Raw genomic sequence first — 19,756 nt, forward strand, 5'->3', positions numbered from 1 at the left:
AACTCCGATTGTCCTAAGAAATAAAGCAATTTCTTTCGAAACCAATAACATATGGATACCATTCGAATAATTAATGAATTACCCTAAATAACCTACAAGGACGATAGGTAGGGTAAAATCCTGTTTCTTGGACATAAAACCTGTTTCATTTTCCGCCACAAATGTTACCACTTTCCATTGTGGCTAAAATCCATTCTACAGTAGTGTCGGTGAAAATGAAGCGACCACATTTCAGGGAATAGTGCGATTTACGGAGATTTAGTCTTAAGTAGGCGGTAACTGATTGCTAAAATATTGCTAAATTGCACATTGGTTTTATTTGTTAAAAGGTTTCGAGGAGAATATTGTGTTATTTTAGTGAATATTAGAGGCTTTAGTAATGAGGAGAAATCTTTTTTCCATTCATTTTTTTCTCGCAGTCGAACTGCAAGAGCTTGAATGAGTTTGATCGAATATCAAATATGTACAGAAAGCACCGTCCAAAAAGTAGTTATATGTATTTATGCCATACGTACTATTAAACGAAAGGTTTCAGGGTAAAAGTCAACATATGTCCAAAAATTGTTCAATTTTTTCACTTTATTTTCAGTGAAAATTGGAAAGAGATATTAAAGCGAGCCAATTCCATATTTGTCATTTTTCAGATACTGACGACCATAAAGTCGATAAATCCGATATTTTTCGGCATTAATTAAAAAAAACTTTCCGAAAAATAAGTTTTTCAAAGAAAAGTAAAGGCAAATTTAAAATTCATATCAGCAGAGACAAATACATGTTATAATTAAAACTAAGCACGACCATAAATTATTATTAAGGAATAAATGAACACAAAACGAAGAGATATCAAATAAACAATCATAGCAAAAATATACAACAAGTAATAATATAAATGAATAAATAGATCTTAAAGCGAGTAATGCTAAGATTGAATATAAAAATCAAGCTTAAATAAAGCTTCTTAATAAAGCGTTGCCTCGTTAAGCTTAATAAAGCTTAAATAAAGCGTTGCCTCGTTAAGCTTAATAAAGCTTAAATAAAGCGTTGCCTCTGATAGTCTCAAGCTAAGTCATCGTGCAGGAAATGTATCTATAAAGATAGGTTCTGGGAGTGCTTTCTAAACGAGGAGAAATACACGGACATTTTAAACTAAAGGCCGATTAATAAAATATATGCTTCTATCCTTATTCTATTGCTTCAAGAATAAACATTTATAAAGACGGTAATTTTAACTAGGTAGCACTGTCTTAGAAATGGTTAATGCCATCTATATGCTACCTAGCCTAAATCGTATTTACGGCACGTCAGTATCCTGGTGTGCCCAAGTGGCCTAAATCAAAATATAAATTCAGGAGACAGTTAATAGTTGCTTTAATGGAAATTTTGAGAGGAAAAGGAGAATTTGAGGCCTTGCGTCTACCCAAAGAGAATATTAAGCTGGTAAATGATCTTGTTTTGTTCGATTTCAGGCCACATACTATTGTACATTTAGCTAATAAGTTCTAAGAGTTTTCTCGCAATAAAAAATCAGCAATAGCTATCAAAGAAAAAGAAAAATTTGAGCTTTTTTTTAAAAATTAAATTAAAAAAAACAAGTTTTTTTAATTGAAAGTAAGGAATGATGTTAAAACTTAAAACAAACAGAACGCATTCTGTTTACGAATGAGGATGTTCCATGCTCAGCGTATTATTCTTTAAGGTAAAGTTTGACTTTCTCAAAACTCTATTTTTTTTTAAACAATGAAAAACTTTAGCTGAAAGAGCGAGGCGTTGAGGAGGGGACACTCTATTTAATATACGGAATAATTTCTTTTTATTTTAAGTTTTAACGGTGTTCCTTACTTTCAGTTAAAAAAACTTGTTTTTTTTTATTTGACTGTTTAAAATTTTTGAAATAATGAAGATTTAGTTCTTTGCTATCCGTTCAGGAATAATTAAAACAAAAAATCATATTAATTTACTTTTATTTGGTTAAATGGCTTTCTCGAAACTTGTTTAATTTTATTTACGAACGTTTTTATTAGTAATAAATATTTGTAACTTACGAATTAATTTACGTAACGAACTTCTATATTCATATATTTTTAATACGTATATTAGGGGGCTCGCCCCCTAGTCAATACCTTGCTCTTTAAGTGAAAGTTCGAATTTTGTTCCAATTCTTTAAAAATGACCGCTTAATCACAAAGGCCGGTAATTAGAATAAATAGCTCTTATTAAAGTAATCAAAAATCTCTGACTTAAATATCGAGCTAATTGACTAAGAGTAGAACCCGATCACATGTATTATATATTAGTATCGTATAAAGTTTTGATGTTGCTGCTATTGCAGCTGAAGAACTTGTTTTTTTTATGTAAAATTTCTAATCTTTTTTTCATATTGCTGGGAAATTCGCTGTCCCCTTCATAACAATGTCCCTTCCCCCTTGGAATCTTCCTTCATGGAAAGATCCTTCCATATAACCCCCGACCAACTCCCCCCCCCCCACTACCAGAAAAAATCTCCCCTGAAAACGTCTGTATACTTCCCAAAAACCAATACTATATGTTAATATTGGGTAAAGTTTATAACTTTCAGTCCTCCCCCAGGGAACTTCGGGGGATTAAATCATCCTAAAAGACGTACTTATAATATTTTCGAACATGCTGAACAAAATGGCTATCTCAAAATTTTGATCAGGTGACTTTTGGAAAAAAATGAGCGTGGGAGGGGGCCTAGTTGCCCTCCATTTTTTTGTCACTTAAAAAGAGCACTAGAACCTTTAATTTCCATTCCAATGAGCCCTCCCACGATATTCTAGGACCTCTGGGTCGATACGATCAACCCTGGGAAAAAAAAACAAAAAAAAAGGAAATAAACACGCACCCGTGATCTTTCTTCTGGCAAAAAATGCAAAAATCCACATTTTTGAAGATAGGAGCTTGAAACCTCTACAGTGAGGTTCTCTGATACGCGGATTATGATGGTGTGATTTTCATTCAGGTTTTATAAATTTTTATGGAGTCTTTCCCCCTCTTTTCAAAAATCAGCCAAATTTTCTCAGACGCGTAACTTTTGATTGATAGGACTAAACTTGATGCAACTTATATATTGGAAATTAGCATTAAAATATGATTCTTTTAATATGTCTATTTGTATCAAAATACCATTTTTTAGAGTTACGGTTACCATTGAGCCGAGTCGCTCCTGACTTACATTTCGTTACCACGAACTGTTTGATTAGTTAGTAATGCAAGTTGGTAATATATATACCCAAATCTAGTACATGATTTGACCTGTGGGCCTGAATTAGGATTGATGCAAATTCAACATTAGGTTTTGTAATATTTTTAAGAAGGATTGAGTTTTAATTTGCAGATTCGATGCTGCAAAACACATGTGGCCAGGTGACGTAAAGGCAATTGTTGATTCGATGCCTTCAACTTCGTTTGGAAAGCCGTTCATTTTCCAGGAAGTAATTGACCTTGGTAAGTTATCTGTGGAAAGAAAATAGGGTAGAAGAAATTCTTTGTTGTTTCACATATTTTTGTTTGTTTTTTTCTCCTAAGTCTGTTGATACGGTGTCTTTAAAATGCCAGATAAGATTCTTTTTGTGTCTTTTTTAGACATTCTTTCGTTTTTTTGGTTTGAGTGATCTTCCCTGTGCCTCATTTGAAAATAACCCACCGAACCTTATTTTAAGCTATAGATCCATTCTTGAATGGTATTATCTAAGATAGACAAAACTATCCAACAACTTAACAACTATCTGAGATAAACAAAACCCCTAAATTGTTTTTCTAACATTTTTATATATTTTTATAGCCTATAATTCGTCGGATTTATTTTATCGGTCTCTTTGACTGTCCTTCTTGGTGCCGCAAATTCTTATTCGTACTTGAAATTGACGCTGACGTTCAGGAAGCCTCAGAAAATGATGAAATTATACGACAGTTCAATATAAAAAATAGAAAATTGTTTACAATGAAATCTTTCGTGTGTAACATAACTTTGTTAAGTACTGGCTAAAATACGAATTTATGAAATAGACTATTAATGGGGTTTTGAATATACCTTTTGGGAAAATTAGATATTATCTTGATGCCCTAACTGTCCTTCCAAAAGTAACTTTTGAATAGTATCTAAAAGTTTAAACGACATACTGTGTGTTTTCGTTTCATCTGCATCACCACTAAAGGTTACTTTAAAGATAATTTCAGAAAAATTTGCAACTCTAATGTCATTGCCTCCTTTTTAGAAATATCGGGCAAGATAAAAATTATGAAAAATTACAATAGACGTGTAGACTAAGAATATATTTTGGCAGCAAAACTGCCTATAATATCAGGGCCACTAGCTATATGCAGGGTACTTGTTTGATACTTGCTTGACTTCTTTGATATTTTTCTTTGATACTTCAAGGGGTATGAGCGCAGGAAGTGCCGTATTAAATTTATTGGTAACTAATGGCGGCTCGAGATGGAAATTTGAGAAGTTAGGGGTCCACGCTGTATTTAGAGTATGTATTATCTAAGGGCCCAAATGTGCATCAATGCGCAAGGAATGTTGTTTAGTGGATTTTTGTATCTTTGTTTTGAAATTAAAACTCATATTGAACTTTAACTTGATATAGGCTTCCTTAGGATTCTGTTTGAAACGATAGGTGATATTGATTGGCTTTTTTTTGAAAAAAGGATGATCTGAGTACCTTCTTCCCCAGCAAAAACTATAACAAAATGCAGTAAGCAAGAGCTCTTGTGTCTGAACCCCAGGGGCGTCGTTTTGGGGTGGCAAGGGAGGGGGGCAGTTGCCCCCTCAGTAATGTGGAGAAAAAAATATTATACATCCCATGCCCTTTGACTATCCAGATATGGATCCTTCTTGCCTCCCCCCCCCCACCCAATAAAAATGCTGGAGATTCGCCCTTGCTGACCCCTATTTATAAATATGATTTTTTTATAAATAATAACATTCACAAATAATAATATTTACATCAATATAAATTTGATGAACCAATATAATTTTCTATAAATATCAGTTCATCAAAGTTGAAAGTTTCATTTAGTTAATAAAATTGTTGATAGAACTAAATAGTTGGTGCCACAATAATTCCTCATAGTGGAAGTTTCAAAGTGTCACTTAAGCTAACATTTAAAACAGATGAAATTATTTGTGAACCATATGCTTGGTACTGTACATTATAGAAAGTTTTAATAAATTCGTTTTGGGGATTTCTTTGCTATTTACTAAGTAAAAAGAATTTACAAGTTGAAAAGCTTCAACTTTTAAGTAATGAAGTTTTTGGCTGAACTAAGGCAGTGTGGTTTTCAGCACTAGGCCAGCTTTAGATAATAAAGGCTTTTTTTGATAAAAATGAAGATAAAAAAGGAGGAAGATGTAAAAGATGGAGGAAGATGGTTCTGAATAAAGAACTCTAATGCAAACAAAAGCCAAATAAACTATACAAGAACTAAAAACTGAATTTATATAGTCACGTTTAGTATACTTTACTTTTTCTGTTTCAGGTTATGAGCCAATTAAGTCTGATGAATATACAGGTAATGGCGTTGTTACAGAATTTAAATATTCTACTAAAATTGGAGAAGTTTTCAGACAAAAAAATGGACAAAAACTTGCTTTTTTGAAGAATTTTGGTAAGTTCATATTTTTTTCTTTAGAAATCGGAATAACAAGTTTTCTGAATTACTTGTAATCAACTCAGGGCTCCCCTTAATCTTAGTATTTAAATCCAAAAGTTATTCCTTCAAACCAGATTTTTATTTAATCTGTTTCTCTGCAGGCGTTTTTCTGCGCATAACCATGTATAGCGGTTTAAAATCTGCATACTAGTGCTCAGCATAATTTTGTAAACTGGCCACGACAAAAACAAGCAAAAAGAACAAAACAAACAAAAGCAACAAAACAGTAAAGTTGTAGAATAGTGGCTTTACAGAAGGAGACATGCTAGAAAAGAAGAGAGGCATTTTTAGATTGCTCCTTTATATGGTTAAAGTTGCGTTTGTGACAATTCCCCCTTAACCCTGTGTGGCCCCATATATAGCCTTAGGATATATAGGCAATCAAACTAAAAAACAATGAAATTCTTAGTTTATAATATACAGCATACTTATATTAATCAAATTAGATTGTTTCCCTGTATTATTAGTCACATTTTTAACTTATTTAAAAAAAAATGTTTTCTAGTATTTAGCAAAATAACTCAAGCTAAAGCGGACATCTCAAGTCTAGACTGCGTAAACCGGTTTCACAATGGATCAAACAATGGAAAAAAAAACAAATAGGCCTATATTATTAGGGCTTTATGTATATATCCATCAGGGGGGAGAGAGCTGTGAATTGTGGGGTAACGACTATTATGTTGAAAGGGAGCATAAAATAAGGAATCTAATAGTACCAATTTTATTTTATGTTACTTTTGTATGTAGCCTAGGGTAATATGGGAAGGGGTATGAGGATTAATTGTTATAAACAAGACTTTAGCCATATAAAAAGAGCATAAAATTATCAATCTAAAAATTCCTCTCTTTTTGTTTTAGAATGTCTCCTTTGGGAAAGCTGCTGAATGAAAATTTACCCATTAGAGCAACCAGGATTGATTATAATCTTTTATTTTCAATGCGTAAAACCTAAGAAGTAAGTCTTGACGAAAACCGGTCTATAGTAAGAAAAAAAGAAAAAAAGAAAGAAAAAAGAAGAAGAACAATAAGACGAATAAAAAGGAAATAATTTAAAATACAGATTAACATTAAACTAATATATTTTTTTTCTTCTTAGGTTTTATCTTTAGTTTTATTTGGTAGGTCAGTTAAGCTTTATATCTTTTATTTCAAATGCATATTTTCCAGCGAAAAAACTAGCTCCAACACGGTTCACTTCAAAGTTCTTCTAAGCTTGGCTTGTATCCTTAAGGTTACTCTGCTATTACAAATAAGTGTTTCTCAGTAAAACCGGCCCTTCGGTACATGGGTTGGTGCTTCTTTTGGATCTAAATTTGGGGTAGCAACTTGCTAATTTCGGGACCCTAAGACGTCTGAAGTCGGGATAGCTCCTTTTTAGTTTCAGTACCGTTTGAAGACTAGTAAATAAAATAGATGGTATGTATGCAGGGCAGTGTCTAGGATTCTTTTTCGGAAGGGGGGGGGGGTTGCAAAAAACACTTTAGTAAACGCATCAAAAATTTGCTTACCTTCATTTTAGTTACGTTTTTATGAGTCGGAAAAAATAATTTTTTGGGGGGTGTCAAACTCCCTACCCTTGGATACGGCCTTGTATATATGTATTTCCCTGTACAAAAGTTAGAGCAGCCGTCGATATTTGCTTACAAAAATGACTATTTTTAATTCCTATGAGCTCACATTTTTGGTTCTTTGGGTGGAGTAGATTTAATACTTGAACAGATATTTCTCCCCTATTCTCATCTATTATAATATTGGCTTCTGTTTTCCTACTCTAGTGGATTCTAGCAAGCAGTGATCCCGCTGGTACCTTATGTACATGGAGGCTGTCACGTCATCTACATTTTTTTATTTTATTGAGCGCCGAAGTTAGCAATCTGCTTCCTCAATTTTAGATACTTCTAATTTGCGAGGCACCAAAATTAGCAAGCTACAACCCTGACTTTAAACCCGAAGAACCCTAACCCGGATACTAAAGAGCCGACTTTAGTTTTACTGAAGCATTGACTTCATTTTTGGTATAGTAAGGTGTGCCTAGGTCTTTCCATATCAGATGCAGCATAAGTGACGATCAAGCTTCTCTATACTAAATTTTAGTGAGCTTTTACCAAAAAGAGTAACTTTCAACAAAATGCGTCTTTGACTTGAAAAAACAAAACAAAAAATAAGCATTCATGCGAAGTACAGCGAAATTTATCAAATGAACTAAGAATTTTTCTACATGACCGTAGATTTCAGACATATGGAGAGCTAACAACCCACCCCGCCTCATAATTCCCTACTGTTAAAAAAAAATGGCATTTCCCTATGCTTTAATTTTTGACGGAAGACACAAAAATTGAAACTTACTAGTTTAAGTACGTATTTTCGTTATTATTTTGGTTTCAATAACCGTCATTTTCCGAAAAAAACAAACAAACAACTCTAATAATGAGCGACTACTAGAGTCAAGTCAGAGAAATGTAACCAAAAGTAAAAAAAAAAAATTAAAAGTAACCAACAGTGAGTTCTTGACTATAGTTTTCATTGAAAGCGACGTTTATAAATACATCGGCCAGTAAATGTAATTTCCTACCTTCAATTCTAGGTACGCAAATCTTCATTAATGAAAATAGTTATAACAAAACATCAACTCTAGCCAACGGAGAGCAGAGCTCAACGTGCCAGCTTAATACAAAGAACATAAGATAAAATTAACACTTCAAAGTAATATATTTTCAGACAAAATAAAGATAAACCAAGAAAACAAGCAGAAAAACCAGTAAAAAAAGAAGAAGAATAAAGCTAAGAAACAAAATAGTTTGATAACTTCTAGTTTAATATCTCCAAATCTTAATTTTTATCACCAAAGTAAAGCTTTTTTGAAAGGATTATGTCGTGTGTGTTAAGCCATAAGCTAGGTACATCGTGACCTCGCGTTTCGTGTCTTTATTGAATCAGAGAGCTACTGTAAATGACTTTTAAGGCCACATTGGTTTTACGTAATTTAGTATTGGAAGAAAGTTTTCTACTGTGGGAAGTTTTTATATATTTTAAACGATAAAGAGGCAGTATCTATCCTTGTGCTTTTGTGAAGAATATAATTTAAATGTAATTGTTAATTTGTTTATCAGAAATTCGAAAACATTGCCAAATATTGGTAAATTTACATGGAAAATATTTCACAGTACACAAAAATATTAAAAACGTCGAGACTTCTAGGGAAGGAAGAGGGGGCGTATTTGAAACCTTCCTAGATTTTCCTATTTATAAAATATTTTTCATGTCAAACTTATAGATTTCTACTGACAATTTATTTCAATGCGAGATAAAAATATAATTTTTTACCTAAACTTTTCCTGAGGCAATGGTAACATGTAGACACATTAACGAGCGAGAAATCAGACACTTTCATTTTCAGACCTTAAACAATTATTTTTTTTTACAGATTTTCGACTCCCGAAGGAATTTTATCTTTTTTAAGCCCATTTTAAAACACTAACCATACTTCATATTAGCGACAAGACCTCGTTCCCTTCACTTCAGCGTCCCCTCCCCCAGCGTAAGTGTCTATCCCTAGTCCTTCTTAATGCATATTAGTTTTTTTTTTCATCTAAGACCAGTTAAGCGTCAATAATGGGTGGCAATTAGTCATTACCTAATTATCAATGACGATTAGTTAGATCAAGTTACTCATTTAAGCTTTTGTTTAAGCTTTAGCTTAAAAATGGCATTTTTTAAGCTTTAGCTCACATTAAGAAGAGCATAAAGTTATTCAGCTCTCTCCAAAAATGCTATAAAAAGCATGAGGAGAGATTTGTCGTAAAATATTCTAGCATAAGTCTCAAATTAAATATTCCATCTGAGTAGGATAATTAATGTTTACCTCCCTTATTTTCACATGGTGGTGTTCAGAACCGTATTCAGGGGGGGGGGCTTCTCAGCTCAAGTTCTCATGAGAGGCTCGGATTCTTCTAAGTTTCTCCATATTTCTAGTTTGTGCTGCCCTGTCTTTTGGGGCTTTAAAGAACTCTCACCTCCTCAAAATGTGCTCGTTATTATATATTTTGTATACAAATGAATGACAAAGTCTGTTTAAAAGAACAAAAAGAATAAGCAGGTATAGTTAAACTGTATTTTACTGTCATTAATGGAACAAAATTCGAATTTTATAACTGCTATCTCGTCACATACACCTTTTTTTCTTCTTTTTTTTTGTATTACGCAAGTTTTGCAAATGCTCAAAATCATGATATTTTCGACGGACTTGAACTCATAAAGAAAAAGCGATTAACTATTAATATTGTAATAAAATATCCTGTAAGAGACTTGCAAAAAGTCTGTTTAATTTGAAAAATGAAATATGATGAGAATCAAAAATGAATATATAATTTTATTTCATATTAAGAAATACACCGCAGGAGTAGTCCGAAAAATCCTGTTTTTTTCCTTGTTTACTATGTGATACTTACTTAAATACAAGTAGCATTGGTCCGTAGCATCAAGTAGCATCCGATTTTATGAGCCAGGGTAAGAATATATCCATTTTAATGTTTTGTTTAGTAGTCTTATGAGTTTATACCCCTAAGATTGTAATTTTTGGACTTATTTTTAAAGGTGAAGGATGGGGCATGATTACCGGAATTAATGCGCTTGTTTTTGTTGACAATCATGACAACCAGAGAGGACATGGGGCAGGAGGACCTGATATCATCACCCATAAAGAATCAAAACTTTACAAGGTAACCTAGATTTTCATTTATTTTTAATAAATTTACGTTTGGCTTCATGATTGTTCGTGTTTGGTATGACTTTTAGTTTCTGTTGTTTTGCTTGATTCCCCAAACATTAGGCATTTTGATGAAGCTTTTCTTTGGCAAGATAAGTAAATAATTGGTAGTTATGCTTAAATGTTATTATTAAACAACTTGAAGAGAGTCTTCTTCTGGACCGAAAAAGAAAAAAAAAACTTGAAGATTGAGAATATCAAAGTGGCCAAAATTGCGGATTACTTTTATTTAAAAGAAACATAATCTCCAACTTCAAAGGAAGACAATGAAGAATCTTGAATTTAAAAAATGTTCGTTATGAGGATAGATGAAAATCCAAAGACACAAATTAGGCTTGCTTCTAAAGTGAGGCTCTGATAAGAGCCAAATTTTGTTTCAGATTCTGGATTCAACTTTTACTACGTAAAAAAACGTCTTCACTAGGGCAAATATTCAGTTCGTTTCTGTTCCGATCGCTGTTCGAAAATTCGTTGCAACGGCAGGCAAATTTATGTTTGCAATAAATTGAGTTAGGTTTCAGCTTCAGAGTTTCAGCTACTCGATTTAGGTTTCAGCTACTCGATTTCAGCTTCTGAGTCAAAGATTAAATTAATAGGTTGGGAAATAAACACCAGAATTTTGCTATTGAATGGCCCTCCCCTAACTTTCTACGATCGTCCGTTCTACGACAAAGTCAGGGGAGGGGAGGGAAATTCTAATGGAAAGAGATACATTCCTCCATACTAATTCGTTTCTATTGCATTGACTACGAAATGAGCTTTCATTTCTAATAGTTCAACGTTAGCTATGTTTTAGAAAGGTATAAATTAAGATGAGCATGGATATTTCTTTCTTTTCTTTTTTATAGACAGTAGCCGTTTGTACCATGAGTAACAAAGGCGAAAGAGCAAAGCGAATAGAAAGTTATAAAAGAAGCACCCAACATTTTCTATTTAGGTTGTTTGTGCCATTAAACGTCTTGTATGGCACTCTCTATATATCTCACAATTTTTCTGTAACAGTAGGCTCTTTTGTTCCTTTTTTCTTGTTTAAATATTGAATAAAGACTGCTTTTCTAGTATTTAAAAAAAACGATTTTTCAAAATCGCTTCCAAGGCGCCAAAAATTTGCGTCTTGGAAGCGAGTGCATTCTGGACACGAGTGTGACCCGTTCCTACTATAGCTAAAATTGGGTTTTTGGTGGTATTAGTAAATGGTGCAGTAACATTTCAGAAAACTCTAGAAATAAGTTTCAGACGAAGAATAATAAAATCTAGGTGAGAGTTAATAAGAAACCCTTAACAAATATATTCACCTAATCTGAAAGAGATAAAATACAAAAAAAAAAAATTTTCACACAGTAGTTTACAATGCAAGAAGCGGCTTTCCGTTATAATTTCCTTCTTCTTGATAAGTTTCATAATGAGTATTGAATTCAGAAACATCAGTTATTTCATTGTTTCTTCAGCGCAAAGAAATTTTCCCCCAGGGATTTGACATCTCTGAAACACTTCATACAAAAACAAAGATAAAGGGAACGTCACGCAACCTGCATTCGTTATCTTAATAGCATCTACAGATTTTTTAAATTCTTGGCTTAAAAAAAAAAATTCTTGGCTAAATTAACAGTCAAATGTTATAAAATGAAAAGTAGTTAAACTTATAAAAAGTGTTATAAAATGCGATATTATTTATTTTATAAAATAAAAATATTTATTTTTTATATTTATTTATTCTATTATTATACTTAGAATATTTTTATATTATTATTATTTATTATATTTTATTTGATACTTCAAGGGATACGAGCGGAGGGATGGTCCTTTTAAATTTAGTATTATTCGACGGCGGTACGGTATGGAAATTTGAGGAGAGAGGAGACCATGCTGTGTTTAGTGTATGTAGTATCTATGGGCCCAAATGGGCATCAATGCATAATTAACTGTGTTAAGTGTATTTCTATATTTTTGTTTTTTAGATTAAAACCCATATCGAACTTGAACTTGAAATGTGTTAGGGTTCAAAATTATCGCTTTTTAGAGAACATTAGAACTAGTGCTCAGGACTATCTAGATTTTTTTTTCTCCATTCCTTTTCTTTGGCTGTCTATTTTTAAGGTTGGTTAAATTCTGAGGAAACTATTGTCCGAAAAGCGATTATTTAACCTCCTAGCTCGTCGCGTCATTGAGCCACCTGAGAAAGACGCACTAGAAAACTCCTTTATCCCACCTTTTTTTTAAAACTTCGATGATTTATAGCCATTTTGTTTGATTTCACCTTTCATCCAGCCTCTTGCAAAGGTTGGGTGCTTTCTTTTTTAGAACTTTTTTATTTTCTTTCTTTTTTATTTCTTTTTTATAATATTTTTCTTTTTCTTTTTTATATTTTTTTTTAAAAATATTAAGCTTAGTCGTGCTCTAACGTAATTACAACATTGTTTCCGCATATTTTTTGATGATTTTAAGCATTAAACTTGTGCTACAGAAACGGAAAATTGAGGCTGGGACCTGGTGTGAAAAACCTACATTAAAGCTAACTTACTCCCTATTATTTTGTACTCAAATTATGTCTTTCTGTCGTTTTCTCAGATCCAGTATAAACTCATGAAAACTAATGTTTCAAGATCTGATTGGCCAACGCTAAAAATTTCGCATGAAAGTTTGACGTGGCCCAGCTCACCGGATTATGCATAATATACATTATTAGTACTGTGATAACGCTTTATTTAGTTTCTATATACAAGCATGACTTAGGTTTGACTCTGGCTGCAATTGATTATACGAGGTTATACCGGAAAGCGTATCAAACAAGTTAAAACACTAGACTTTCCTTTGAAGATCGCAGGGTGTGTGAAAGGGGTATGACACATACAAGTTTGACAAAAGTAAAAAAGAACCGAGAAAGGTGGTAATTTTGAAGCCTGAAAAAAACAAAAGTTGAAAACGGAGAACGTTTGACAACAAATCACAGGTTTGAATATTGTCGAAAATACAATTAATATATGTCGTGTTTTCCAATAAAATTTCCAAGATCTTTAAAGAATAAATAAAATTTCCTTAAAATATTTCCTTATTTAAAAAAATAATATAAAAAATTTCCTTATTTTATTAAAATAAATAAATAAAACGTCCAATAAAATTTCCAAGATCTTTAAAGAATAAAAGTAAAATTTATGTCGTATAATTTCTTGGAATTTAAACTCATTCAAATAACCCTTGTGCTGTAGAAACGGTTCAGCATTTATATTTTCGTATTTTTTAGATGGCTGTTGGTTTCATGCTTGCATACCCGTATGGATGGAATCGAGTAATGTCTAGTTATTTCTTTGAGGTAAGTAAGGCTTTATGTATACTAATTGGTTGTGGTAAATCCGAACGCATTGGGTCATCCAGCATAAATTTTGCAAAAAAGCAAAAACCGGGAAATATCTGTTTATTAAGTTATTATCTGTTTATTACATTTATTAGTTATTAAGTTTTTTATTTGAGAACCAAATAAGATAGAAAAAACAGATTAAACCACTTGATACAGCATAATTTTTATGAGGAGATGGGCTGCCAAACTGAGTCTACAAAACTTCCTTGTAGCGCATATATAATTCCGGCAGTCGAGTTGACTCAATAGATTTTAGAAATAAAGTCATACTCCCATAAATGAATAGTATGTGAACATTAGTGTGCTTTAATATGAGATCTCTACCTTTTCTTTTTTTCGAATGACACCATAATTCAGAAGTGGGCAAATTACGGCCCGTGGATTTTGCTTCCTGCATATTATGTGGCCTTTTATAATCTTGCGTCAGCCTTATTTTTTCGATTGGAATTATATTTCGCGATATATTATTGATCATTTTTCTGAATATTTTCTTCAAAACTGCAGTTCAAAAAAGTTATTTATTCGAAAATACTCATTGGATAAGGTTTATTAAGATGGTAATGATGATTTTCGCTTGTGCACCTCCCATGTAGAAAAAGATCAATTTTTCAGGGGAAGAAAAAACATCGTTTTAGGTCTATACTATTGGTCAAGGTTATTTTAATTTAGGTAAGGTTAGATTAAATTTGGTTGTAAATATCAGGAATGGGTTAAAAACCTAATTTAACCTAGCCCAACCTGTCATCATCAAACCTTGCACTAAACTGAAAAAGTTGACTGACAACGCTGGCTAAATCGAAGGAGAAAAAAGGTATTTCGGACATTCTCCGATGAATGTCGACATTCACGAATTTCGGACATTTACGGTTATATATATATATATATATATATATATATATATATATATATATATATATATATATATATATATATATATATATATATATATATATATATATATATATATATATATATATGTTACCGTGAATGTCCAGAAATGGTGAATGTCGACTTTCACCGGTGAATATTAACAAACACTAATATATATTATATTTAAATTGTTAAGTCAGGCTCTTGGTTTCTTCTGAGTTGTAAGTTCTTCTATTTGTCAATAAATTTACAACAAAAATCAACTACAGTATATTCTCACCCTTAAGGCTCTATAGCAAGTAAGGTACAAGGGAGAAAAAAAAAATTAAACTAAGATAAAATTAAGGAAAACCTTAACCATCTCTAAAACCACAAGCTAGGCAGGGGAGTAGTGTATTATTCTACCAACTCAATTAAACATCCAACCCAATCCAGAGACATCAAATCCAAGAGAAACCGGAGGAAACTTAATTATTAACTATAAATTTTCTAACATATTTTCTGAAGATATCAAATGAGTGGGAGCTTTGTACAGACTCTGGGAGCGTGCTCCATATCATCTTGCAAGCTGTCAAAGGGTTGACCTTACACCACATTGATGATGTATGAGGAGTCCGTAAGTTGTTGGAAGTGTGGAGATGATAAGTTCATTAATCAGAAATAAAAGATATACTACTACATAGAGCATGAGGAAGATGGCCATGCAACTTAAAAAAGTGGAAGAAGCACGACACAGAAAATATAGGGATTTCAAATCAAGCAAGGGCTTCGGTAAGGAACGGTTAATGGCCAGTATAAGAGTAGTAGTAGCACTAGTATTTATGAGAACGTTGATTAAAAAGAGTATCGGCCCAATGACAGGTCCTTGAAGAGCTCAAAACTCTATTTCAGAAGGGTTAGAAAAAAGCGGATCAACCTAAATGATTCGACCAGATAAATTTGATAGCAACCAAGAATATGCACTTCCCCTTGTGGTAGGGATAATTTCCCAAGTAAAAGCTTATGTGTTGATGAGCAGGGGTGCCACTAAGGGAGTGAGGGGGCTTCCCCCCGTAAACGTCCTCAGAAAGGACTTCTGTCGGGCAAAGCCCGAAGAAGTCGGCGCAAAGTGAAGCTTCTGGAAGGGATTTCGTCGGGTGAAGCCAGACAAAACTTATTACTTCATTTGCGCGAAGTCGACAAAAACCTGTTTGCTCCTAAAAAACGACTAGTCGAGTGGAGCCCTATAAAGCTTGGTATTTTGTCGGTCCAATGTAATGTCATGCAAGACTTTCGTAGGGCGAAGAACAACAAAATTTACTGCTTCATCTGCGTAAAGTCGATAGAAACCAATTGCCCCCCTAGAAAACGATTTTCGAGCCAAGCCCTACAAAATCTGATGTATAGTCGGTCCAATCTGATGTCATTAAATACTTCCGTCGGGCGAAGGACTACGAAATTTACTGCTTCATCGGTGTGAAGTCAACAAAAACTTAATATTTTGTCGGTCCATTACTATGTCATAAAAGGCTTCTATCGGGCAAAGACGACGAAATTGACTGCTCCATCTGCGCGAAGTTTACAGAAACCAATTTTCCACCTTGAAAACGAATTGTTGGGTGTAGTCTTGCAATACATGATATTTTTCAACGCGTCAGTTAGTCGGGACAGTTCTAGTGGCTCTAATGAGAAAAAACTTGTTGGGAAATATTTTTGTTTCTTTCCAAAATATCGGAAACAGCTGACCTATTTTGCTAATACACGAGCCCATGAAATTGCGATATTATACTAAGCTTATTTAGAACTATTGTCAGGTCTCCTTGTAAAACTTTTGAATTTGTTTTGAGCTTGTCAATTTTTTCGAATGAGTGAAATAAATACAGACAAACAACTGTGGTGAAACCGAAGTAACATTTTGGACATCACTTGAGAAAGTTCGTCCATGTCAATCCTTGACAAATATCGGAGTTTGAATAGAAGAAGATCTGGCTGAAAAAATTGAAGTTACTTATCCTCTCAGGTCTGACATTGTGGAATCTGGGGAAAGAAAAAAAAAACATTGGAAGAAGTTCGCTGTTCGAATAAACGGGAGGAACGAGCAATATCTTCACTATTCTTTTTTACATTATTGACTGTACCTAGTTAGCAAACAAAACTGATAAATATCTTGCCATTTTTAGAATACTGATGAAGGACCACCTCATGATAGCAACTACAACACAATTAATGTTCCTATCAATGCTGATGATACTTGCGGTGGAGGATGGACTTGCGAACACAGATGGAGACAAATTTATAACATGGTTGCTTTTAGAAACACTGTCTTTGGTATGGAAAATAAATTTATACTATATGTTGTAATTCTGTTGTTCCCATGTGTTGTCAACTCTGTGACTCCCGTTTCGCTTTGTAAATGAAGCTATCTTGTTTATTGGTGTAAAGAGTGTTTGTTTTTAGCCTCTTGAAATTCTCATGAAAAATAAAAATCAATAACAAAAATTAGTAGTAAGAAAATTAATCTAAATGAGTAATAAAAATTAGTAATAATTAAGTTTGATGGTTGCGCTATATCTTTGAAATTGTGATCTAACTCTAGATATAATACGACTAAAATCGAGATTTTTCTGCCCTTTCTTTTTACTCGCCAGGGTTATGGAGCCACAGGACTGTGGTGCTTTATGATGCAATATTCTTGTGTAATCACATTCCAGCCTTTAATAGAATCAGAGGACGCTTTAGTATTGCATAACTAAAGAGTCATGTTCCTCCCCTGTATTTTTTTTTTCTGTGACTCTTCGCGTGGAAGAGGATTTCGTAGAAACTTTGGAGAGGGCTCATTTGATAGGAAATTGGAATTTCTAGTGCATTTTTTGGGCTGAAAGTGATTAAAGGTCAACCAGTCTCCTCCAATGCCCTTCTTTTGGTACCATAAGCCCACGTAACCCTCTTTGATATCGGATAAAAATTTTAGCATAGATATTTTTTTTCCTAAAGTTGTCCGATTTTGTTGAGAAAGCCAATATAAACAGAAAATTCTTTGAGGGCACGGGTTCCCAAAAATGGGTCTACAGAGGGACAAGAAAATTTTTTGTCCAGTCAGCCCAAAACTTATATTGTTAAGTTCCTGGGCTGAGAGAGTTAATTGCAAAAGAAAGAAACAGAAAAAAAAAAATATTATTTCATCAGAAAACCGACCAATCAAAGGAGTGGGGAAGGCCAATAATTTGTTTTTATAAAACAGTCTGAAACTTAAAAATTTAATTGCCAAGGGGAGACTAGGCATGAGCCTCCCAAAGGGATCAAAAACTTTCTCGATGGGCTCGAAACTTATCCTTAATTCCTTAGGGCCTGAGCACCCCATTGCACAAAAAAAAGCAATTAGAAACAAATTCGGTTCTTGCTAAAAAAAAAAAAAAAAAAAAGGAATGAAAAATTTTTTATCCGAACGGTTTGAAACTTACACGCGTAAGCTTCTGGGTTAACGGAACCTTCATTCAGAAAAGAAACTTAGGTTGGGGACAAGGACCCTAAAAAACGGTGCCAAAAAATATTTATCCATTGGCTTGAGACTCATATCTGAATTTCCTTGAGTCAAAAGGGAAGCCCAGTTCGCATAAAAATTAAAAAATGGCTTGCCTAAAAATGGGGCCCTAAAAAGGTCCCACAAACTTTTTCTGAGTGGCTTGAAACTTAAAATTGTAATTCCCTAGCCAAGTGGATCCTAATGTGAAAGAAAATTTATTTTTGGATTCATTGACCCCTTTTTTAAATAGAGGCTCAAAACTTTTTTCTAATTGGCTTGAAACTTACATGAATCATTGCCTGGGCTAAGGGATTTGCATGTTTTTGTTTAGGGAGGGCGTTAGGGGGGTAGATAATAACCAGACCTAAAGCTGCAAGCTGCAAACTACATCTGCAAGATTCAAACTTATCAGGGGCAGCAAAGTTTTTACCCCATTATAATCGGCTAAAAACCTTTCACCCTTTGATAAGTTTGAAACTCGCAACTGTAGATCCTCAGGCCAAGAGAAGGCTAATAAATAGAAAAGTTTTTGGGGTGCACACCCCCCCCCCCCTGATACGGGGTCCAAATTGGGTCCAAAACTTTGTTTCTGATCAGTCTAAAGATTATATCCTTTAGTTCTTGGGCAAAGAGGACTTCAGTGCACAAGACAAAATAATAAAACATAGTGCCCTCCAAAAAAGGCCCAAAAACACAAACTGTTTTTTTTTTTTTTTTTTTTTTTTTTTACAGATTGAAATTTAAAGTCATCCTTGACCCTAGTAGACCTTAATGAACAGTAAATAAATCGAAAATATTGATTTCTGGTTGGTTTGAAACTTTTAAGGATTGTTGACTAGGCTAAGAAGGAATCATAGGCAGCACAATAGCGCTGCCTAAGTAAAGAACGACGTAAAGAACGCAAAGAACGTTGGCACAATGTATTATTTATTTGTTTCTTTCTTTGTTTTAGACCAGGGCACTTCGTATCGAAGGAATTGTCGTAGAAACTTCAAAAAGGGCTCATTCGATTGGAAATTGGAAGGGCCTGTGCCCTTTTTAAGAGCCGAAACTTGTTGGGAAGATCAGGGCTTTAAGACGCCCGGGAATGGGCTGAAAAACTCATTGTCCTTGATCTGTTTAAAACTCATATCCATAAGTCCCTGGGCCTAATGTAAAAAAACGTGTTAAGCCAAATGGGGCTTAATGAGGAAAAAACCTTTTTTTAGACAAATATTTGATAAACTGTAGGTAGGTACTTCCCAATCAGCTTCAAAACTACATGTCGACAGGACGAAGAGAACCTTACCGAATGCGAAAAAAACCTGAAAAATAAGGTTGAATGCATTATTGACGTCAGAAATTTGAGGTGAAAAATGCTGGAGAAAATTTTGCCCCTCCCCTCAGAACCCGATTAAAAATTATAAGAAATGAAACAAAACTTATTGGATTTGCTCGGGTACCTATCAAGTTGCTGTGCCAATTTAAATGCCATCGGTTCTCTAAATTAGCAAACTGCTATCCCGATTTTAGAACCCCAAGAACACCGGCCTGGGTACCAAAGACCTGATTTTAGTGAGAACCCGTAACATGAATCTTTTTACAAAAT

At 33.6% G+C, this 19,756-nt stretch overlaps 1 protein-coding gene across 1 annotated transcript in view; it reads left to right on the forward strand.

Annotated features, from left to right (window-relative positions):
• Positions 1–19,756, forward strand: part of LOC148944576 (alpha-amylase 4N-like) — a 63,743-nt gene that overhangs the window by 31,955 nt on the left and 12,032 nt on the right. Inside the window, exons 5-9 of the mRNA XM_089100661.1 lie at positions 3,356–3,465; positions 5,503–5,631; positions 10,270–10,394; positions 13,683–13,751; positions 16,826–16,973. Coding sequence (XP_088956787.1) covers positions 3,356–3,465; positions 5,503–5,631; positions 10,270–10,394; positions 13,683–13,751; positions 16,826–16,973 — 581 coding nt within the window. The remainder of the gene's footprint in view (positions 1–3,355; positions 3,466–5,502; positions 5,632–10,269; positions 10,395–13,682; positions 13,752–16,825; positions 16,974–19,756) is intronic.

The sequence above is a fragment of the Artemia sp. Qi Xiang Cuo genome, chromosome 14 (genome assembly GCF_049724085.1).
Source record: "Artemia sp. Qi Xiang Cuo chromosome 14, ASM4972408v1, whole genome shotgun sequence".
Lineage (NCBI taxonomy): Eukaryota > Metazoa > Arthropoda > Branchiopoda > Anostraca > Artemiidae > Artemia > Artemia sp. Qi Xiang Cuo.